The sequence below is a fragment of the Anoplopoma fimbria genome, chromosome 11, assembly GCF_027596085.1.
Source record: "Anoplopoma fimbria isolate UVic2021 breed Golden Eagle Sablefish chromosome 11, Afim_UVic_2022, whole genome shotgun sequence".
NCBI classification, from domain to species: Eukaryota; Metazoa; Chordata; class Actinopteri; order Perciformes; family Anoplopomatidae; genus Anoplopoma; species Anoplopoma fimbria.
This window is the reverse complement of record NC_072459.1, coordinates 11,873,393-11,896,500: the sequence shown is the minus strand read 5'-3', so window position 1 is coordinate 11,896,500 and position 23,108 is coordinate 11,873,393. Positions and strand designations below refer to the sequence as shown.

Genomic DNA, 23,108 nt, shown 5'->3' with positions numbered 1-23,108 from the left:
ACAGCTGGATGAAGTACGCAGGATGCTTTGGCTGACCTCACTGAGACGGTTTTATTTGCATAGTACTCCCAAAAAAAAAAAGAAAATCCATCTTGCCCCACCATCGCTTCAATCGCTAGCAAGTGGCTGACCACGAAGCCACTCTACAAACACAGGCTGTCAACTTTCAGCGAGACGACCACCATACGCACACACAATCGCACACGCGGAGGCGCGCATATGCTTGGCGACACACACACACTCCCACACACTCTCTGGTGCTCTTTCACTCTGAAAAGTTTCTCACAGTTCTCCTCACACCCTTATCTCCACTTCTAGTCTAAACTCGCACCCCTTACCCCTCCTCTGGATGTTGCCCTGTCGTATATTCTCACTCTCTTCCCCCGTCCATTCTCCCAACTGCTTCTCCCGCTCCCTTTCCACTTCCCTCACCCCCGCACTGACCACATCCACTAAACTCACTCCACAAGCACGCAGTTTGGAGAGTGTCGGAGGCGTGCGCTGCTGGCACTTTCCCCCACCTCTGCACTGGGCCCGGTTCCAGGACTGGACCGCCTGCTCACTCTGTCTCTCTCACTTCAGTATGCCTAAAGTCGGGGAGGGAGTTTGTTAAGCAGGGGGGGGGGCAACAACAAAAAAACAACTCCTGCGACAGTTGTTTCTGAAGTGAGGAAGAATTTGGCTACTAGTTGCGCTAATGTTTTCAAGATGACTGTTTGAAGGAAATCCCCCCTCTTTAGTAGCCATTTGAAATTCCTTCTGTCTTTTATTGTGAGGAAGTAGTCACTGGGTTAGTCAGCGGCCCTCCAGGGTAGTTTGTGCAGTCTGTCTAGGGCTGCCGGTGTGTACAGTCGCCCAATCCAGTCCAGTTTCCCCGTGTTGCTGGAGAGGGTCAGAAACTTAGTTGTGTGTTTTTTGAGTGAATATGAGTGCGGAAAGTCTGTCTGAATTATGTTGGGCGTCTGAATTCCTGGGCAGAACATGGAACTACATCGGTAGGAAAGTCTGATGAGAAAGACACATCCTGCTCAATATGTTTTCGCTTGGTAAGTTAACCATGAAATGTCTATTTTCTTCATCGCGTCTGTCTTCCGTCTCGACTGGCTGTTTTCAGGTTCTTTCCTACTCAAGTGTTAAAGAGCCAAACCAGGCCACATTAAGAACTTGTTAGAAACCCCATTCTTAAGGTAAAAGTAGTCTGCTACTTCAACTAGCTGCTGGATTTTAAGCAGCTCTAAGAAAAGAAAAGTTTTTTTGGTTTTCTTTTTGATCTGCTCTCAACTCTTGCTGATATTGATTGGATTTATTTGAGACGAGAAGAAAGGGGGTGTTTGTTTTGTCACAGGACTTGACAGAGGGAGAGTATATGAGCTGAGTGCAACCTCAGCTGGATTGAGCTCACTGAATTTTTCTGTGATTGGAGGTCTTACAAAGCAGCTGTGTGGGTGTGTGTTTCTATCTCCTGGCATTTCTTCTTCTTCTATCCTCCCCTCTCTGGCGCTGGCTGATCACTGAGCTGTGGAGAACAGGTTGAAGCAGTCACACCTGCAATTTTCTCTTCTTCTCTTGTCACCATCACTCTCGTCTTTCGTAGCCTGTCTCCTGTCCTTGTCTAGACAACACGTCCATCCGTCCCTTCAGGCTGCCGTCTGCAGATAAGACGAAGAGCTGCAGACTACTCCGGCTCATTTTTCAAGAGCAGACGGGGAAATGTGATGCACAGTGAAATAATTGTACTTTATCTTCTCTTAGACAATAGGTATAGTCGTAGATCTGCGCTTTTGTGTGTGTGTGTGTGTGTGTGTGTGTGTGTGTGTGTGTGTGTGTGTGTGTGTGTGTGTGTGTGTGTGTGTGTGTGTGTGTGTGTGTGTGTGTGTGTGTGTGTGTGTGTGTGGGATCTAGCATGCCCAAGCACACAAGTGCGAGTGAATCGGTGTGTATTTCTCAAAGAAGAATTTCGATCTGATTCCTAGAATTCAAAAGAACAACGTGTTATCTGTGGGTGCTTGTTGTCTTATCAGCTTTTTTTTTCCGTCACTGCTTGGCCCACATGAATCCCTTTACATCTTATTATTGTATAACTTCTTGTTAAGACACCCAACAACTACTCGTACTAATGTACTTGAGTAGGGGCAAAAATACTGACACCTCCCCCCCGCAGCCTAACAACTGTAAAAAGATTAAATTCTTGAAAAAGTGTGTGTGTGTGTGTGTGTGTGTGTGTGTGTGTGTGTGTGTGTGTGTGTGTGTGTGTGTGTGTGTGTGTGTGTGTGTGTGTGTGTGTGTGTGTGTGTGTGTGTGTGTGTGTGTGTGTGTGTGTTTATGAGCTGCACAGGTTTGGTGGGGTTTCAATACAGGTTGGGGAGGCTGTTGTTGCTGAGCAGCACACTGACCAAATGCATCTGCCCACTGCTGCTGCAATGGCCAGCCTCCCTGCCTCAAGCGCTGTTTCTCTTTCGTTCCCATGACAACTGGGCCTCAATTCTCCCCGCTCCGCCTCCCCGCCTGCTGCTCACTCCGTGCCGTGCACGAGGTCATCTGCCTGGGCCCACATTACTATGTGTGCATGCATGTGTTTTGGTTGTTGCGCACAAACTGGACTCTCTCACCCTACACACCCACGCTCGAGTGTGGGTGTAGTAACACTTAACACCTCCACCTCCAGAGGTTCTTGGATATTTATGTGTTTTTGTTTCTGTGTTTGTACATTTGAACCGGTTTGAACACAACTATGCTAGTGGGGGTGTGAGGGTGGGATGTTTAGATGTCAGGGAGGGAGGTGGGTTTCCCCCATCCAAATGCTCCCTTCTCCTTTAATTCTCTAATAGGATTAATCTTCATCGCTGTCAGGGATCAGCGCTGATTAGGATGCACATGACCCGATTTTCTTAAGAGCCCTTATACAAGTGCACTGTTGGCACCACTTAAGAACCGGAGAAATAAATAAGCAGGGTTAAAAAACAAAATACAGGCAAAGGAAATACAACTTTTACAAGGAGCTGCAGGCTCTCTGGATCAATGTCATCATTTAATAAGCTGCTAAATAAACAGTTACGGTGAGTCCAGCGCAAATGCTGTCATGCCTCGAACCTTTGCTCCACTTGTTCTGCACTGCTTTGGTTGGCACCTCAACTGGAACTGCCCCGACACCATAGCAGACCAGCCCGCTTTAACAACCTGTGTGCTTTCTCACCGACACCTCTGACTCATTAGGCTTTGAATGAGTTTAGGCAGGGCATCATATTAAAACAGTGTGAGTGTTTGTACCGCCTTGGATTTAACGGTGATATGAGACTGCTTGAGAAACTGCAAGAGAGACTTATTTTTCGCAGCACCATGTACTGTGTGTCTCTCAGCAGGAGGCGAACAGCAGACACAACACAGAGGGAAGGGTCATGCACTGAGTGACAAGCTGTAGAGTCAGCAAGTGCCAATGTGACAGTGTAGAAGGCTACTGCAGTATTATATCTGTACTAATACTATTCAGATTTTCCCAGTACGGATCCTATGGCCAAACTGGATCACCCAGAGGTCTGATCTGGTTGTTTTATGAGTTGATCCAAGACCCTGCTTGGGTCTTCCTTCAATCCCCTTCTCCCCTAACATCAGCTTAAACTTCAAAGATCCCCTTGCCTAACATCTAGACCTTCCCTTTTTTATGTATTGTCCCTTTTCCTCTCCCTTGTCTTTCTGGCAGAGGCTCTCTCCTCCTCTCTGTCTGAAGAGGGGGCTTCGCGGCCTCTCTCTGCCACTCTCTATGTCGCTCTCACCCTTTCTCTCTCTCTCTCTGGGGCGAGGCTGTTAATAATGCAGGAGGATTAGCTGATTTATGTGAGCCGGAGGCGCTGAGGAAAGCTGGGGATCCTGAAGGCGACAGGCAGAAAGAGAGGGCCGAGAAGTGTACAATGTTGAGGGCGGTGCCATACAGGAGCCCTTGGTGTCTGGATGATGGGGGCTGGATGTGTGCCTGGCGAGCACGCTGGCAATAATCCACCCCCACTGCTCCCAAACCCCACCCTGCACTCCACAGAGCTCTGCCAGAAGTGCTCCGTAGGGTCTGGGGTGATAGGAGGTGGCAGCGGAGAAGGAAAAGGAGAGAAGCATGGATACTGTAGTATGCCATCAGGCTACATCCTCTTGCCATGTATCTTGTTGCTATGGTACCCATTCCTACATGGCTGCCTCCTTAAGATATTTAAAGTCTCACTCATCATTCCTGAGTTTTAAACAGCAAATGTTTGTAATGATAATGGAATTCCTTCTATTGTTGGTTGCCTGTGTTCTGTATTTTGCTTGCTGACTTTGACTCACAATGTTGAATCAAAGTTAAAGAACACATCTCACTTCTTCAGTTCTTGTGCACATATGGGTATATGGAGCTCTTAACAACACACAAAGTGTGAAATAAGACAACCCAGTCAGGTTTTTTTTTTGTGGGCTGCTTAGATCAGAAAACATGTGATTGAACAAGCCATTCATATTTGCCTCCCCTTTCAATGTCACATGCAGGGTCATTAGAATATATTGCAAATTTGAGAACTATCTTTGCAAAGGTACTAATTCTTCTCACAAGCCAATCAGAGCAGACATGACTTTTTTCGGGATTGGGGCTTAAGAGAAAAGCACTAAAACGAAGCGTTCCAGACAGTTAAATGCATGTAAACATGTTCTTGTAATAACCTAAATACAATACAAGTGTGAACCTGAAAATAAGCATGATATGTCCCTTTTAAAGCATGTTTTTCTGTTGTTATATCCATAAAACAAATGATGAACCACAAAAAACACATTTATAATACTATAACGGGGAACACTTTATATTTTCTCCTGCGGGCAAATTCTGAGGCTATTTTTTGTTGAGGTGTCGAATGTGCTAGTCAAACACTGTTTAGAAGAGACTGCATTTTTGTCAGTTTGTGATACACCGTCACACACACACACACACACACACACACACACACACACACACACACACACACAGGGGTGGGATTTAAGGTAGTTTTCGAAGTAGTGTGAGGTTGGGGATTGTGGGGGATTTCCACCTGTCTAGGGTGAAAAGTGTGACCGAGGTGTGTCTGTATGTGTGCAATAATAGGTGTCCATGCCTATTTCTGTGTGTGGGTGTGTTTGTGTGTGCTACTGCATGCTCCAGTGCTCTGGCCCATGAGCCATAGGCTATACGGTGCAGGAGCGAGCGGCAGACTGATGGGTTTATGTCTGCTGTCTGCCCAGAGGATGTGCTCTCTTACCGCCTGGCTGATTGAGACTTCCACGGAATTGTTCTCACACTCTCGGAAAAAAAAGGATTGATTCATGCTTCAATGAAAATCATGAAATCAAATCACTTAGCGCTCCTTGTGAGATCAGCTCGTCATGAGGGGCTGATAATGATTTTTGACCATGTTGGTCACCCCAACGTTTTCCCAGTTAGCCCCTGTGCGCACAATTTATGATACACCAATGTCTGAGTTTGTGCAAGTATATGCATGCATGCTCTCATCCTGACATCATACATATGCATGAGACTTCACGGCAGTGTGACTTGGGGGAAATGGATGTGCAAAGAGTGGGGCACCCGGGCCCCTCGCTCAAGTGCACTGGCGAGCGCGTAATGGGAATGCAATTTAAGCAGTGGTTAATCAGTGTGTTTTCTCCAGCTTGCCCAGCAATGCATAATAGACAATCAGCCCCCAGTCACTCGGGCGTTGCTACGAATGGTCAATTACTCATCATAGTCTTGTTAAACACACAGTTCAGCCAGCCAGGGACAGATTGCTCTGCTGGTGCCATCATTATGGTAAAGAACAAAGCAAAGAAGTGCTATGTGTCAGAGAGAAAAAGGGGGACGGGGAGGGAAAGAAGAGACAATGAGGGTTGGGAAAAGGCATGCACATGGTGTCTTTTTGCTCATCGTGATGGGACAGAGGAGGGAAAGAGAAGAGAGGCAAAGGGCCACTGTGACAAAGCAGAGGGCACAAGGAAAAGGAGTAAAACACCAAAAAATGGAAAGAAAAGAAAGTACAGGATTGTCGGAGTCATGCAGAGAGAGAGAAGAATAAAGAAGGACAGAGAGGAGGTGAAATGGAGCAGAGCAATAAGCGAGATTGAGGGCATGAAAGCGAGAGATGGAGAGTATAAGATAATGGAGGGAGGGAGAGAAATTGAGAAAGAGACACTGGGGAGAAGGAGCAAAAGTGTGTGAGAGCGAGAGGGAGAGAGCCTGAGAAAGTGTGTACTCAGCTGTGAGATGAGACCTCTGTCTGCCCATGGGGAGAGGCAGTGTGAGAGGAGAGGGGGGGGGAGGAGGAACGGACGGACTCTGCTGTCAATTATGGGGGGAGGAGTGTCTCACTCATTCGCCCTGTCCCCGGGGCAGCGATCAGATTTGCTCGGCTTTTGTGATTCCACCTAGACAGCCGTTGGGCTCCATACCTTTACATCTACATCTGATTTTTTTTTTTTTTTATTCACAGTCACAGTGTACATGCACTCCATCTAATTCTAACAATGTTTTCTCTCCTTACCTTTGTCCCTGTGGGAATGCAGGCAGTGGATTGATGGGCAATTCCTCCGCCTCCTTCATGGGGACCTTCCTGGCCAGTAGTCTGGGTTCCCCCCTTCCCATCCGTCTCACCCTTCCCGGCCGCCCTCCTCGCCCTCCTCACCCTCCTTCCGGGGCGGACCTCACTCAAGCGCCTCGCAAATCTGGTTTCCCCATTCACATGAAGGTACCTCAATCACACATGCACACACACACACACACACACACACACACACACACACACACACACACACACACACACACACACACACACACACACACACACACACACGCCCCTCATCTGACCACATCGTCTGCATGAGGACGATATTCATGTCTTGGCAGTGTCAGGGGACAGAGCTTTGCAGGGTGTATTGTTTCCCTGATATTGTGTATTTTTAGGCCGTGTTAGGTTTCCACCAAAGCACAGCTTGTAATCATCTAGCAAAAGCCAGGCTCCCACCCTTTTATTTGTGCACCAAAATAGTCCCTGGCCCAAGCATGTTCGGGATGGACTACAGTGCCATGGTTTCTGGATGAGGACACGGGGTCAAAAGTTCAGCCAAGGAATCTTGCGGTATTCTATTCACGTAAGCAGGAATGTCACTCAAGACTCTCTGAAGCAGCATGTGCGATCGCAGGGCCAGTAAAAAAAAAAAAGTTGCAGTGATTGCAGAGCTTTCAGCTGGTGTCTCCATCACAGCTTAATAGGGTAGTTCCCACGCGAGCACATTACAAAACCATGGCTACGCACACAAACATGCAGTCGGGAAAATAAAACACAACCTCTTTTCAACACCTCACATTTCTGCTTAGATACAGCCAGGAAGTCAGACAAGGATAAAGGAGAGAGATTCATCTGCCGGGGTATTTCAGGAATTCAAATGCTAAGGATGACAGATAAATGTGAGACCGATCCAATGCCTCCCACTCGTATATTAATGCGAGGTCTGCTTTCCTGTGACTTCACTTCTGTCACTTTAAGATTTACACGTTCGTAATCTTTTGCTAATTACATGATGTGATGGCCGCCCAATGCAATCTAGTGAACTGCAGTCTTTGAAGTCCTGTTTGAGTTCCCTTCTATTTATTTATTTGCTAAGAATAGCCCAGCTGTTGGTCCATTCGGGGACGCCGGTGGGGAGTGTTTGTTATTTGTGTTCACTGATCAGCGGCGCCCCAGTTGCGTGATGTGAGTGTGTTAAGCCATTGCATGCCCCCCAGCATATCCCCCCTTCAAATAAACATGGAGACAGGACAAATGCATTTTAATGAGATATGAACTCTAGCATCAGCTCAGTCACAGACATTTTCCCCCAAAACTAATTTTGTAAGCATCAGTGTTCCTTTTACCTTTTTATAGTTTCAGGGTTTCATTGTCAAAGATTTTCTTCTTGTGGAAAAGTAGAATAATATTAATAAGAGTGATGATGATAATGCCAAGCCTAATAAAAGTAATGGAGGTGATTATGACTGGGATTATTACTCAGTTGGCAATGGAGGCCATTATCTCTATTGCAGTTTAATTGCATATAACACACTAAGAGCATGATTGAATCCAGACTGTTCATCAACCACATTCAGCTGTTCCCTCCTCAAGATAATTGCATATTGTCTTTTTCCTGTTTTGCATAAAAAGCAAGTCATCAAAATGAGCGGCACAATTACCCAGACTCTCGCCTCCTCTCTCCGGGTGTCAGCAGAACCCCACCAGCAGCAGAGCAGGCACTGACTTGTGCGTGTGTGTGTGTGTGTGTGTGTGTGTGTGTGTGTGTGTGTGTGTGTGTGTGTGTGTGTGTGTGTGTGTGTGTGTGTGTGTGTGTGTGTGTGTGTGTGTGTGTGTGTGTGTGTGTGTGTGTGTGTGTGTGTGTGTCGGTGCGTTAGTGTGTCACTTATAACCTTAAAGATATTCTCTGGATTTTCTTTTCTTTTTTTTTTGCGAGGTGTGTTGTTAAAGTGGCTGTTTGCTTGCAAAACCATGCATAGCAGCTCAAATTTGTATTCAAAGATTACTGTATGATCCTCATGTCTCTGGCATATACCTGTCATGGTGCAGAATGTCTATGTTTGTGCTATTCTTTTCACACATTTACCACAGATTGAAGAGCTAAATTCGACCATGTATCCAGCAATAGATAACAATGATCTCATTCGTCAATCGCTTACCAGTCACTTAGTCTGGATAAATGCTTTCCTAGTCTACTCATATAGCAGGCTGACTCATACATTTCATTTTTGTATTAGGTAAGTCTCTTAAGAACAATTTATTATTTTCCATACAACAATCATTACAGACTTTTGAAATGTTATTATGGCAGAGATAAAAAGAACTCGTATAAAGTGTGATTATTAGAAACCACTTGGATGTTTTATTTCTATAATGGAAAAGGTAATAATAATAATAAAGGTAGTAATAGACACTGAAAAGAAACACATGGCTGACATGGTTTCTACTCCACTAAGTGCAGAAGTACGTCTCAAAAATTTGAAATGTGATGACACGTGTTTGAGGATATTCTGCTGACTAACAAGCCTGAAAACATAAGCTCTTTGGTGGAGATAATAGTAATAGAAAACAACGATAAAAATGTAAATAATAATAATAATAAATAAATACGTATAGAGTAAGACAATAATAAACTACTTCTGTGAAAAACAAGCTGACAATCATACACAGTCGATTTTTACAATTTGGAAATAGCTTTGAAAGCTCAGTAACTGGTGTTGGAAGGCAAAACTAGGGAGAAAAAAAGATTTTCAAGTTTTCAATTTAATCCGCATTAGTGTGGACATGGTCTGAGTGTGTTTAAAGAGGGCCAGTTCATGCACAAGTCACACACACCACATTTCTGTTGGGAGCATGAATGACAAACCATTAGCTGAGTGACACTTTAAGCAAACCTGTAAATAACATCAGCACACAACAGTGTTGCATTGTCCCTTTGATCAACATAACTTGGTCAGAGTGAGTCAGTGAATGTGGTACAGAAAAGTCCTATGTTGGTTTTTGTTTAAAGATTTATTGTGTTGGGATAACAAAAGTGTACAGTATACTGTCTAACGAATGCTGGCATATTTATATTTAGGTGACAAGAACTAAACCATTAGTGGCTTTCATAATGTCAGAGAGTAGCGAGAATTAAAAGAGGTTTTTGTTTCAGATCCTCTCTTCAGATTTATTGCCAACTACAGTAACAGCCATTGTGTTTACCACGCATGGGATCGTCTGTTCATTTGCTGAGCGGAGACGTGGACTCGCTGACACAGAGACAGAGAGAGACAGAAACGTGTGCCAGTATATGATTGTGGATGGAAGAAGAGTAAAAAATTAAAAACAGTGTAGTGACGTTTTAATAATTATAATGTAAAATGTTTTTCATACCACCTGGTTAAATGGATTAGGCCCTCTGAGCATTTGAAAGATTTATTTTCATGTGTGGGACCGTTATATAAACCCTGAATAACCCCCCCCCTGAATCAACCGAGTGGGGAAAAAAAGAAAAGAAAAAGAAAAATGGACACACAAAAAAAACCTGCGGGTTCCACACAGGCCTGAGGCCAACTGGCTGCGGTCCAAATGACTTCTTACGTTATGCCAAAAACAATCGCAGTCTCATATCTCTGTCAACACATATAGACACACACATGCATGCACGCACACACAATTGCCTGCGCACACCTGTCTAATCCACTTCTGTTTGATACGCCTTTCCAAGCCTATCTTCAGTTGTCCATCTTTCCTTCTGCGAGCAGTTGCTTGCTTTTCCTTTTGTAGGATTTAAGCCGCACCCCCCACCTCTCCTCTCTTCCATACTCCAGCCTCTTTCATGCTCTCTATCTCTCTCTCCCTCCCTCTCTCTCTCTCTCTCCGTCTCTCGTGCCAGCCTGCATCCCTTCCTTTCAATTAGTCAAACCTGAAGAGATCCACCACAGTACTGCCCCTCCTCTGCCGAAAACCCCTCCTCCTCCTCTCTTTCTGTGTCTTGATGGTTCTGTCACTTTTTCTCAATTAGCGGACCTGACAGGCAGCTCAGCCTGCTCCTCCTTTCCTCTTGGTCTTGCTCTGCCATGCTCTCTCTCTCTCTCTCTCTCTCTCTCTCTCTCTCTCTCTCTCTCTCTCTCTCTCTCTCTCTGTCCTTCCATCTCTGAAATGTTTCAGCCATTTCCCTGGAGACAGTATACAGTACGGCAATAATGTTATTTTGCCATTTAGCAAAAGTGAAGAAACCCTTGTTAGTAATTGTATGGGTTTTGTTGTCAGGACAGGTATAAGCCGAGTGGGTAGGTAAAGAGAGGGGAAGGAAACGCTCTGTCGTCTGCCTCTAATTCAGCAGCCTTAATTCCTTACTGCCTCTAGGTGCTGTTCTATATCCAGCCCCCTTCTTTGTCCTCCCTGTCGGCCTCCTTCTCTCAACCCACCATGCTGTGTGAAATATCTTCAGAACTTCTGGAAATCCCTCCCTGGGATGCAGCTCTGTTTGTTCTGCCTCTCGCCCCTGCTCCGCCCTTGGAAAGGAGGGCATGCGCTGTGAACTCCCCCTCTGTCATTCACTTGCCGATGCTGACTTGTTTATGTGAGTGTGTGGAGGGAAGGAGAGCCAGGCTGCTGTGCAGTCAGCAGACTGCACTAAGACCCTGCTCACGTCGCCTGCAGCAGCAACAGCAGCAGCAGCAGCAGCAGCAGCAGCAGCAGCAGCAGCAGCAGCAGCAGCAGCAGTAGCAGCTTCCCTTGTCCTGGACAGATTAATGGCTGAATGGGCTCTGCCGTGCCCAGCAGTCCCCCTCTTGCCGCCCCACTGGAGGGCATGCTGAAACTGAGCGGGCTGGCATTATCGGGCACAGCCAGACCACGCTGTGAAAAGGGATTACGCCGTCAATCGTCACGCTCACAAACAACATGCTGCCGCAGAAAAAAAGCCCCTCTCCCAGCTTGGATAAAGACTGCCAAACAGCTCTCTGCTTTTCTCCCTCCCAAAATCAGAGAAAAAATGTCTTGCTTAAACAAAGGATCCGCCCTCCTCCCACTTTAGATGAATTGGCATAAATGCGTGTGCTTATTAATCGTGACAGCAAAGAAAGAGTCAGACAAAGGGAGAGAGATAGTAAAATAGGTAAAATAAAGAAAAAGTGAGGGCATGTAATTATCACCCCATTGCCTTCCTCAGAAAGCAGCACCTCCTGTGTTTTTGCAGGACTGTTTGCCCTCTCTGCATTTCATTAATTAAGATGGGAGCATGCGGGGGCCGCCCTGAGACGAGGTCATTAAGCCCACCACAACACTCCTCCCTCCCCAGAGCCGGCTCCCAGCATCGGCCCTATTGTTCTACCGGCAGAAAGTGAGACATTCAACACTCGGGGCTCCTGTTAAAAAAACCACGGCGCTGCACACACACGGCCAACTGAACTGCTACTGCGCTTTCCAAGATCAGGTCCCACGCTTACTAACACAAATACGTCTGTCTTTCATTAAGTTGGAGCCATGTTTTCCCCCTCTTTATCCCCCTCCTCCTTCCCTCACTAAGTCTGGGAGTTGTGTTTGACAGGGAGGCTGGAGGGTGAGGCAGGTGCAGAAGCAGGGAAAAGGAGACGTGAAACACCTGAACTTCTCTCGATGAAATGGTTGACTGTGGTGCTGGTGGACACTAACACAACATGTCTCTGGTCTCTCCTCTTGTTGTCTGTCTTTTCCTCCTTCTCTTTCCTTCCTGCCCCGATATTAGTTCAGTCATGGTGATAACGCATATAGGTTTCTTTTCTTCTCTCCTTATTTATATCTCTGTAGCCTGTGTGTAGCATGAAGTAGATGGAGAGGACTCAGGTTTAATCATGGCTTTATCGGGTTACATAATATGCTCAGTAAAGCATTGTTATCGGCAAATAATTTGCCTTTTTTTTTTTAAAGTTCACAGTACTTTGATTTTATTAAATCTCTTTCTTGCAATTGTCTGGCATAACTAATTATACAGTTGTAGAGATATGGAAATACAATTCACATTGATTTGTTTAGATGTTTCAGTTACCCAATTGCCATGGAAGTGGGTTGTCATAGTGATTCTTTGTCCTAATATTGTGATGGGCTTTCATCCTAAATCCATGTTTTCTCTCTCCTCCACCTTCAAAGTCCTTTGTGTTTTTGAATGTCCCATTGCAAAATGAGTTTTGTGATTGGTTGTGGTGTAAATGTCCACCATATGGGCTTGATGCCGTAAGCCCAGCTGTTCTGGCTAACAGTTCCAACATTAAAACGACCTCAGACCCTCGATGTAGGTCAGTAAAGGTCAGCCTCCCAGCTCTCTCTTCATTGTAAACACAAGCTTCAAATCCATCCTCATCACTTCATTCAGATGGACAGTGGTGTCACTGCCAGCTCTGAGAGACAGATAAAGAAAGAGCCATATGTTTCAGAGACAAATTTCATACATTACAGAAATCCCCAAGCTTGTCTTGTATTGTTTGCGTTCTAAACTCAGGCAAAAAAGAAAGGCAAACATGACAGGCAGAGCCAGTACTTATTTGCGTATGAACACCACCAGCTGCATTGGACCAGAAGGATTATGCTGGGTTAGCCTGGATAACTGCATCTTGGAGGTTATTGTCCTGTCTTATCAATTCTCTCCCTCTCTCTGCTAGCAGCTCCAGGGTATCCTCGATTCTCAGGGAGTTTGGCCCACACTTTCCTTCCCATGAGCCACTTGGATCACCATGCCAACAGTGGAGTTCTTTACGGGCAACACCGTTTCTATGACACGCAAAAAGGTAAGGCATGAGATTATTAAAATGTAATCAGACATAAATAAGACATTTGAATCCAATTTATACAACATAGTATGGTGTAATTTGTTGTGGGATATTGATACACGGATGCCTAGGGACACTAACATGAGAGCTGAATAATCTAATTCTGTCATCACCTTTTCCTTTTCTTGACTAATGCTTTTGTCTTTTGACATTATTCCTCACAGAGAACTTCTATCTTCGAGGTCTCCCGTCTCAGCCACCTCTCATCTCAGCCAATCACGGTCTGCCACCGATGTCCAGGGCAGGGTCAGGACATTCTCAGGGGTCCTGCAGCAGAGACAGAGATCCAGGGTTAGGAACTGGTCTACAAAAGGGCCTAAAAGAAGGGTCTGTGGAGAGAGGAGTGGTACCTGTAAAGGACAAAGAGAGGTCCAGTAGCAAACAAGAGGCAAAAGAGAGACAACAGCAGCAGCAGCAGCAGCAACAACAACAACAACAGCTCCACAACCACCAGCCAACCCAGCCCACACACCACCACCATTCCCACACCCATCAGCAGCACCCACACTATCCACAGCACCCACTACCCCTGGAGGAGGTCAACAGTCGGGCCCTGGAGAGGCACAAGGCATCCCTTACGATGGAGTACAGCAAGGAACACCCTCAGAGTATGGGCAAGCCCCTCAGTGCCTGCTTGCACAATGGCAAGATGCAAAACGGAGATGCAGGAACTGGAGCAGGGGCTAAGACCTCCATGTCCAGCTGTGGTGGGGAGGGCACAGCCCTTGGGGCCATGGTGGGTGGAGGGAGCAGCCAGGGCAGACATATGGGGCCCAGCGTTAATAGTCGCTGCACCAAAGAGGGGATAACTGGGGAGATGAGGATCAGTGAACAACCTTCAGACTGTCTGGAAAGGGGTCAGGCACCACTCCACCACTCTCTGTCCTACTCCGTACCCCCTGCCTTACACATGGGTTCTGCTGCTGGAGGGGCTCATCCCCATCCCCATCCCCATCCACATCCTCATACTCATCCACATACACATCCTCACCCAGGGGGCTTCCACTGCCTTCAGCTCCACCCTAGCCATCCACACCATCCACATCATTCCCACCACACACACCACCATCCAGACTTCTTCTGTCCGCCCCCTCCTGCTCCTCTAGCCAACCCTGCCTCACATGAGAGGGGGCCAGCCAATGTGGGGCGAGAACCTAAAATCACAGGGCCTACGTTTGTGCCATCTGTGGCAGGCCTGGGGGACAAATCTAGTGGACCATTCCAGCTCGGTAACCCAGACTGTCATGGTGTGGGCGGTGGAGGGGGAGGCGCCAATAACAAGGATAAGGTAATAGAAAAGAATGGAGGTGCTGGGCATCATAGTAATTGGCACAGAAAACAGCAGCAGCAACAACAACAGCAACAACAACAACAGCAGCAACAGCAGCAGCAACAGCAACAGCAGCAGCAGCAACAACAACAACAGCAACAGCAACAGCAGCATCCATACAGAAAGACAGAGAAGGCTCCAGATTGGATGCAGTCCCACCACCACCTTCAGCCCTCACAGCTTCCCGCACCTCCCCAACTACAACAGCCTCCACATCCCCAACAGCAGCACCAGGTTGTACGATCACGCAGTGCTGAGTGCATCAACAGTGGTGTGGACATGGAGGTGTTCAGACCCACAATGCCCCAAGGGCCAAAGGCTGGACACTCTGTCCCTCATTCTGTCAACACTTCTCCTTACAGAGACTGTTCCCATCCAGGACCCCAACCTAACTCCTCCCCACTTGGGAGTAAAAGCATGGCTCAACATAGCGGGGCTGGAGTAGCCCATGGCCCTGGTCCTGCCGTCAGCTGCTCCCTGCAGAGAGATGGCCAAAAGGTAGCCAGGATACGCCACCAGCAACATGGCCGTCCTGGCCAAGATGCTCCTTCTCCTGTTGAGTTGAACCAAGGGACTAGTCAAGAGCTAAAAAGAAAGATGGAGATGTCTCCTTATGGTTACGGCAACAGCAGTGGGCAGCACCACCACCAGCAGCCCCCGGTGCCACCCTGGGCCATGAGGCCTCCCCACCACATGTCACAACCCGAGGAGGAGCAGAGGAAGTCTTACATGGACTTAGGGAGCACTGGTGGGCAACATTCTCAGCAGCAGCAGCAGCAGCAGCAGCAACAGCAGCAGCAGCAGTCGGGAATGAGCCTGCCACCTCCCCAGCCTCCCCCAGCACCTCCCGTCATTCAGCAACAGCAGCAGCCACAGCAGCAACCAGAGCCCCAGGGCCCAACTCAGGGGGAGAGCAGTGCCATGAAAAGCTTACTAAAGTACAGCAACCAGCAACAGCCACTGCTCCTCTCCCAGAAGAGTCCCTTTGGGGGGCTGGGAAGCCTCAAATCAGGTCCTGCTGGGGGGAGCTGTGCCCTGCAGGGCAACAAACAGACTCTACCTTCCAGAAAGGGCCCGACAAATGACAACGAGCGCCCTGATTACAGTGGGCGGGGCCGGGAAATGGGGGATGCAGGTCATGGGGAGAGTGAGGTGCGACAGCCGCCGGTGGGAATTGCAGTGGCCGTGGCCAGACAAAGGGAGCCACCTTGTCGTTCAGCAGACAGTCATCCAAACAGCCGACAAGGCAGGGTACATCCCTCAGTGAAAGGTAAGCAGAGAGGTCACTGCTTAATAAACAGAGTTTGAACAGAGTTGATCCTGTCTGTGACCTGTTGATAACCTAGCAGTGAAAACAAAACAAATAAAGAAAACAGATAAAACGATTCTAGAGCTGAAAAATCTTGGTGGAACTGAGCATTGTTTCCAAGAAAGCATAAATGTATTAAGAGTCATGTTTGAGTGTGGTTGAAATGGCATTAAAGTAGTAGTAGGATCCAAAATTTGTTTAGTGAGGAAAAATAAATAAGCTCTTGTAAATTATAGAAGGGTTTTGAGAAACTGTGAGAGACTTGTGAACATGTCCTCACGAGGAGAGAACTAATGGTTAAGATAATGTTTGTCTCGCAGGACCGCCCCGCTCCATGTATCCTTCAGATGCTACTGCCGAAGAGGAGAGAAAGAGAATGAGCGGGGAACAGATAGGTTTGACTTGCTTGGACAGAGAGAGAGATGTATATATCAGGTAAGCAACTGTAAAGTCACTGCTCATTACATATTTCAAATATGTTATTGTAAGGAACCTTCAGTGGTCTAAATTACCATTTCCTTATCTTTGGTCTCATCCTGATACCAGGGATAATAAGGAAAGGGTGGAGTTTGCAAGAATCCACCCCTCCAACAGCTGTCACGGGGACCTCACTTCTCATCTCATGGTCCCAGGTGGGACTTCCCTCCAGTCTGGCCAATTAGGAGATCCTGCTGCACATTCTGCTCACCATCATTGGATGCCAAGAACTGGAAGCCCATCCCTTTGGATGACAGGACACTCTTATGGTAGGAAAATACCACATCTATAAGATTGTACTTATACATTCCAACTGTGTGACTTTTAAAGTGTTACGGATCAAGAAACAAAGGCAGTAAAGTCCTGCTTTATTATGGAATAGAAAAAAACAAAGGTGTTTCCATGCTCCATTGACTTAGCTACAGAACTCTGTGTCATCTCAAATTTGTGCAGAATTCAGTATCCAGGGTTTACCAGTATGCTAAAGAGCATTCATTGATTCCCACTCAGGTTTAGAATCAATGTTATAATTTCGAGATTATTATTATTATTGGTAGTTGTAGTATACTTGCAGCATTGTTTCACATAGTATGTGATAGGTATAAAGATCTAAAATGACATCCTTCCTATTAAGCAGGTATCGGTCACACAGCCCTGCACCAGAATCTGCCACCAGGCTTCTCGACAGCCATGCCAGGCCCTCTGCAGCCAGTCCTGCCTCTGCCTCAGGACCCCTCTGCCCAGCTGGTGGTCCTGCCCACCGAGCCTTCCGCCCATCCTGGGACCCATCACCTGGGTATGCTATACACACAAACACATCACAATTCCTGCACACCACCTGTTTGCCTCAGCGGGAATAGGGCTCTCAACGGGTTAGGGTGCTCAACCAAAGCTATAATGTATGTATGCATCCACACACACACACACACACACACACACACACACACACACACACACACACACACACACACACACACACACACACACACATACATACACACAAACAAGCACATGCATACACTAGTACCACATCAGAAAAAGAGAAAGTTTGAGAGTGAGGGAAATATCAAAACTCATCGTAGATGCTTTTTCAGTGAGCAGGCTGTGACATTTAATTAGCTCACAATCTTCAACGGTACATTTCCTTCTGTGCACCACAGGAGTTTCAGCCGAGAAGGGAAGTGCATCCACAAAAGCTTTCCCACAGGAAACATCCCAGTTTATGTCTCCGAACAAGGAATTTGTGTTTGTCTAGGAGAAGGGGGGGGGCAGAATAGAAACATTTGTTTTTTCAGGTTCCTACAGTGTGGGCCCACTACTTCCCAAGTGGGAAATCTGTCATAGCACATCAGCCACACCAAGTTGTACTGGTCCATAAAGCCACATATTGAGAAAGGATGTCCACCCACAGATATGGGAAGTAAGCATTCTGCTGGGTCCTTTTTCTGACCCTTTTCTGCAATTTAGCTGGGCAGGTGGGACTTTTTGGCAGAAATTCCACTCTGAATGCTCCGGCGAGACAAACGCGGCCGTATTTCGACCTCTAATCAAACTACAGCCATCATCAATCTGTTCGCATTTCATTATTGTCATGACATTTTTTCCCCCCAACATTCCAGCTAATTCTCAAGGCAGTTCTTAAGAGACAGCTTTCTGTTTCGGGAGAGAGTGTGGGATTTCTGCTGCCTGGGGAGATGAAGTCAAAAATCTTATTTCTGAAGACATTTGTCTTTGTCGTTGCTATAAAATGTGAATAAAATTATATTTAAAGGATCCATAATGGTTTTTCTGTTTTGAAATGGGTGTGTGGGATGTCGATAATGACTGCATGTTGTATTTTAGTGAGTTGAGCATAGTGTTGATGGAAAAGGTTGCTTAAGTGTGTATGTGCGTGCGTTTCTTTTTGTTCTAAGGTAGCCACCTCCGTCTCATTCCCCCTCCTTTTTCTCATTAGATGTGATGGAGCAGCCAGGGCTTTGGCCCCCTGTGTATGGCGCCCGGGGCCCACCCTCCCACATGCAGCATCCTGCTGTGTACTCCCGATCCCAGTTTCTACGGCAACAGGAGCTGTACGCTCTCCAGCAGCACCAGCAGCTCCAGCATCAGCATCAACATCAGCACCAGAGCCACCAGTCGCAGCAACCACAGTCTCAAACCCAGCAGCAGCAGCACAGAGCTGTGCATGGCATGGACATGCAACATCATGCCACTCACAATTCACAGGTGATTACAAATGAAAATATGCAAGAAACATTAAGATCCATCTGTCCCTAAATCCATTTATCTATCTAGCTGGGTAGCTAGCTATCTACACTTACAAAGGAGAAAAAGCAGAGTGAGTGAGTCAGCTTTCCTCACATGACTTTTTATTCTATTTTTAACTCCCCTAATATTTTTCTGGGATATGCTGACTTTTTCACAGGGATGGAGTAAATCACTGAATAAAGGCTGCGGAGCAAGTAGCTTTTTTATAATAGGTTATTACATTGCTGATGTAGAAATAGCTTGAGATCTCCCAGATTTCTTCTGTAAATGTAGGAATGAAAATAACTTCATTTTATTGCCACAGATGCAGAAGAGGCCAGATGAGCCCTCTGTCGGACTAGAGGAACTCATTTCGGAACCGAGAACATCTAAACCTGCCAAGCCCTACTCTTACAACCCATCTCAGAGGAACACCTCTCCGCCCGGGGCCTGCGCCGCTCACCTGTCCCCTTGTTGCCAGTCCCCGTCTCTACGACCACATCCCAAGAGCACTCCTTCTACACCCTGCCCTGCTCCCAGCCCCGCCGCAGCAGCCCCTCACTCACCTGCCATCAGCCCCGCTCCACCTCAGATGCTCAAGGGGGCTGAAACCCAGGACAAGCGAGGAGAGGGACAGCACCCCCAAGATTACCCACGGTCTCTGGAGCCTGGTAAGCGTGAGGAAAATGTTTTACAGCTGCCTTCAGTATGAGCAAATCAAACATCAAATGAAATCCTGTCAAAGTACATGCTGTTTGTGAACTGTTTAAGATGCCGCTAGTTCCAGATGTTAAGCCAGTTATCTCTGACACAACAAGAGAAAAGGGACAGTTTATTTTTTTTACATCACCTTGAACATTATATCCGTTGGTAATTGGAATAGCCACTGTTGTAAGTGATCCTTTTGTCTGCTGGTGTTGTGCTAATATGCGTGGGTGGCTCTGTTGGCAAGACCCTGATTGACAGAACAGCTCAAGGCTGCAGAAAATGGCTGCCGGCTGAGCTGGGGCTTTCCACTACCGTTACTCCGGTAATGACTGAGAAACACCTCAATAGCGGCCCTCGCCTCTCCTCCACCCCCACAGGCCCCGCACTCTCTTCATCATCATTAATGTCTGGCTAACGGCTGCCGCACGCCAGAGGAATTGTGTCAGGTGCTCTGATAAACCAAAGCCTGGCCCACTTCAAATAATACACGCACAAGGTTGCATGTGGTTCTCTCTCCTTCCTACTGCCGGGAGATCAAGGCAGAGTGCAGTTCCTTTTCCTGGTTGTTCATCACTTGTGAACACAAAGGTAGCAAGGGAATTACGTTTTAAGTGGCCCTGATGTATAAGGAATTTTGGTTTCGCATAAAATTGGGTTTTCTGTTGTATCTCATCCAAAAGTTCACTTACAAAATAATGTCATTATGAGGTAATTTTGTGGAAGGGTTTCATCAGAATTGTTAAGTCAGTATCGACAATTGATGATTTTATTATCTACATTTCTTTCTCTCTATAGACTTGCCTCCTGGATACACCTACCCTGCTATTGCCATGGGCTACAGGAGCGGACCCTCCCCCCAGGATGTTCGACTGGCTGAGCCAGCTGACCTGGAAGCAGTCCAAGTGGAGCCTGCTGAGCATGCTCCTCAGTCTCTCTCCAGCCTGGGGGAGGAGCTAGACTGCCAAGCGGTGGTCAGGCCCCTCCCAGAGCCGCTTCCATCCGAGGAGGTAGAGCAGGAAGTGGAGGAAAGAGTGATGGAGAGAGTCCTGGAACCGAGGGAGGAGGTGGAGGTTGCAGCGGTGACAGCAGCCAGCTATGTGCCTGGAGAGAGGGAGGTGGAGGAGCAGGGGCCCGCTGAGGAAGAGGTGATGGTTTGCCCCCCTGCTAAGAGCCCAGTGTGCGAGGCTGCTTCCTGTCCTGTCCCCCTATCAACAGAGGAGCTTGAAAGGCCAGAAGCTGTCATCACCTTGGAGGAGGAAGCGGATGATGAGGCGGTGGTTGAGGATAGCCAGTTGGAGCAGGCTCCAAAGGTCAACATGCCTGGAGAGCGGGAGCCAGAGCTGCCCACCATCATTGAGCTTGATCCTGCTTCACCTGAAGCTCCTGAGCCTCAGCCCCCGTCCCTTGAGGAAGCAAAGGACAGCGAGCAGCAGAACAAGAATGAGATCAACCATGATGACGCCTCAGCGGATATTGTGTGTCTTTCCCCGGCCTCAGCATCTGCCCCTAGCCCAAACCAGTCAACTGTTGCCGTGCCCCACAAACCTCTGGTGCCCTGCTACTGGAGTCTGGAGCTGCTTATCGCTGCTGCCTTCTGCACAGACGTACCTCCATTTCCCTTGTTCCCTCTTGGCGCCCCATCAGTTGCCCCGTCCAGGCCCAACCCCAACCAGGGTATGGAGCTTCTGAGTGAGCTGGCAGATCTGGAGCTGCAACAGCAAAAGCACACCTGTGGGAAAAGCCATGGTGAGGGACAGTGGGTCTTCTATTACTCATACATGCACACAGAAACACATTCATAAACTCTCACATATTTTACCCTCCCTCTCCTCTTTGTCCACTGAGACAAACTCCCACTCCCCTCCTCAGGCCTAGCCTCCGTCACTCTGCGTTCCCTCCTAGATACTCCTCTCTTCCTGCTGGTCTCGAGAGCCTCTGGTGGATTCTAACACATCCCCAGAGAGGCTGTCTGCATGCCTGCTTGCCGTTTCACTTCTTTGGTGTGTTAAAGGCACTTTTATTTTCTAAAAGGCTGTTCTAACGATGCAAAGGCCTCAGGAGAGGGAGGAGAAGCGTGAGGACAGGGCTGAACTACTTGGGAGGGGTGTACACCTCCCCTTCCTTTCTCCCTCTCTTTCCCTTCCAGCTTTCCTTAGGGAGCTGTCTCTCTGTCTCTCCATCCCGCCGCCGTTTGATCCACACGTGTGCACAAACACACATAAAAACACACACGCAATTGCAATACACACATTTTAACAAAAAACGCGAAAAAAAGAGACACACCAATTGGCTTCCCTCTCTCTCTCTCTCTCTCTCTCTCTCTCTCTCTCTCTCCCACACACGTTACTGAAAGTTAGTGTTTAATCACAAAAGCAGTCAATGTTTTCAGTACCCTGGAGCATTGCCTGGCTAATTAGACCCCATTGTTTTAAAGTGCCTTTAAAAGCTTCCTTGTATTTCAAAGCGCCATGTGTTTTTTTTATTTTTTTATTTTATTCATGCAAAAGGATGTTTTGTGTTTACCACAGCATCCTAATGCATTTAACTACTCCCAAAAGAGGTTTCTTAAAAAGGGTATTTTCGACTGATTCTAGAGGCAGTGATGTTGTCTTTGTGATGCCATGTTGTTGACAGCACAAGGAAGTGGCACATGTCGAGTCACAACAATAGTCTTCGACAAAACAAGTACGAAAACAAGTGAGAAGAATCTGGGTTTTTTTTCATTTATATATGTAAAGGCATAAGATAGTGTCACTTTGTAAACAAAATTGCATGTTTCTTTTCCGTGACTGAACTACAAACCCTGATATCCAGCCTTTAGCTCAAATGGCAGAGAGTCCGTTGAGTGCCACAGGCAGGTAGGGCTATATATAAAGAGCTTGGCCCAGATGGCCACTGATATAGCAGCATCTGGTGAGTCCACATTGATATGACCTTTGAAACGATACGCTGCTTCGCCCTCATACTGGTTTAATCTGACAAATTTCCTCAATTTCTTTCTTCCTCACTATTCGATATATCACAAGGTGCTGCTGTAATAATAAGCAACACAATCAAGTTTAATATGAGACAACTTTTAAGTACACAAGCCTAGTTCAATTGTGGTGTCTTTTAAATCAAGCATGAATGGACACAACATGAACCAGAGAATTCTTCTGTTCCCCGTAACAGACGAGGAGTTCCTGATGTTTGACCTCCAGAGCCTTGCTACCTTGGCCACAGCCCGTGCTCTGGAGATGGGCTCCGAGGAAGGCAGTAGTACAAGTTCAGGGCGACACTTCCCAGCCCGCAGGATCCTCAATTTACGGAGGAAATGCAGTTGGACACCTCGCAATGAACCAGTAAGTCTGCAGTGATAATGCATCAAAACACAAAGTTCCTATAGGGTTTAAGACTCATTTAAATAAATGAATAAATAACCTACTTACAAATGTGTTTTTCTTCCTTATTTTGAAGATGTTAATAATATTAAAAATAACCACCAATGATGTGTTCCTCAGGTGTGCCCGGCCAAAGGTAGCATGGAGACAATGGAAGGTCCCGAGCTTGCAATGCGTGTGAAGTTGGCTGAGCTACAGCGTCGCTACAAAGAGAAGCAGAAGGAGCTGGCCAAACTTCAGAGGAAGCACGATCATCAGTGAGTGTAACCTTATCCTCCTATCCCTTCAGCTCATATCCACTTTTTTTCATTCATAGATATC

The 23,108-nt window shown here is 47.0% G+C and overlaps 1 protein-coding gene across 1 annotated transcript in view; it reads left to right on the top strand.

The window, feature by feature from the left end:
• LOC129098156 (BAH and coiled-coil domain-containing protein 1) overlaps positions 1–23,108 on the top strand; it is a 63,018-nt gene that overhangs the window by 24,410 nt on the left and 15,500 nt on the right. The window contains 12 exon segments of the mRNA XM_054607135.1: positions 6,547–6,609; positions 6,612–6,728; positions 13,172–13,297; positions 13,504–15,939; positions 16,299–16,413; positions 16,525–16,724; positions 17,093–17,251; positions 18,410–18,678; positions 19,025–19,370; positions 20,203–21,153; positions 22,579–22,748; positions 22,908–23,044. Of these exon segments, the coding sequence (XP_054463110.1) occupies positions 6,547–6,609; positions 6,612–6,728; positions 13,172–13,297; positions 13,504–15,939; positions 16,299–16,413; positions 16,525–16,724; positions 17,093–17,251; positions 18,410–18,678; positions 19,025–19,370; positions 20,203–21,153; positions 22,579–22,748; positions 22,908–23,044 (5,089 nt within the window).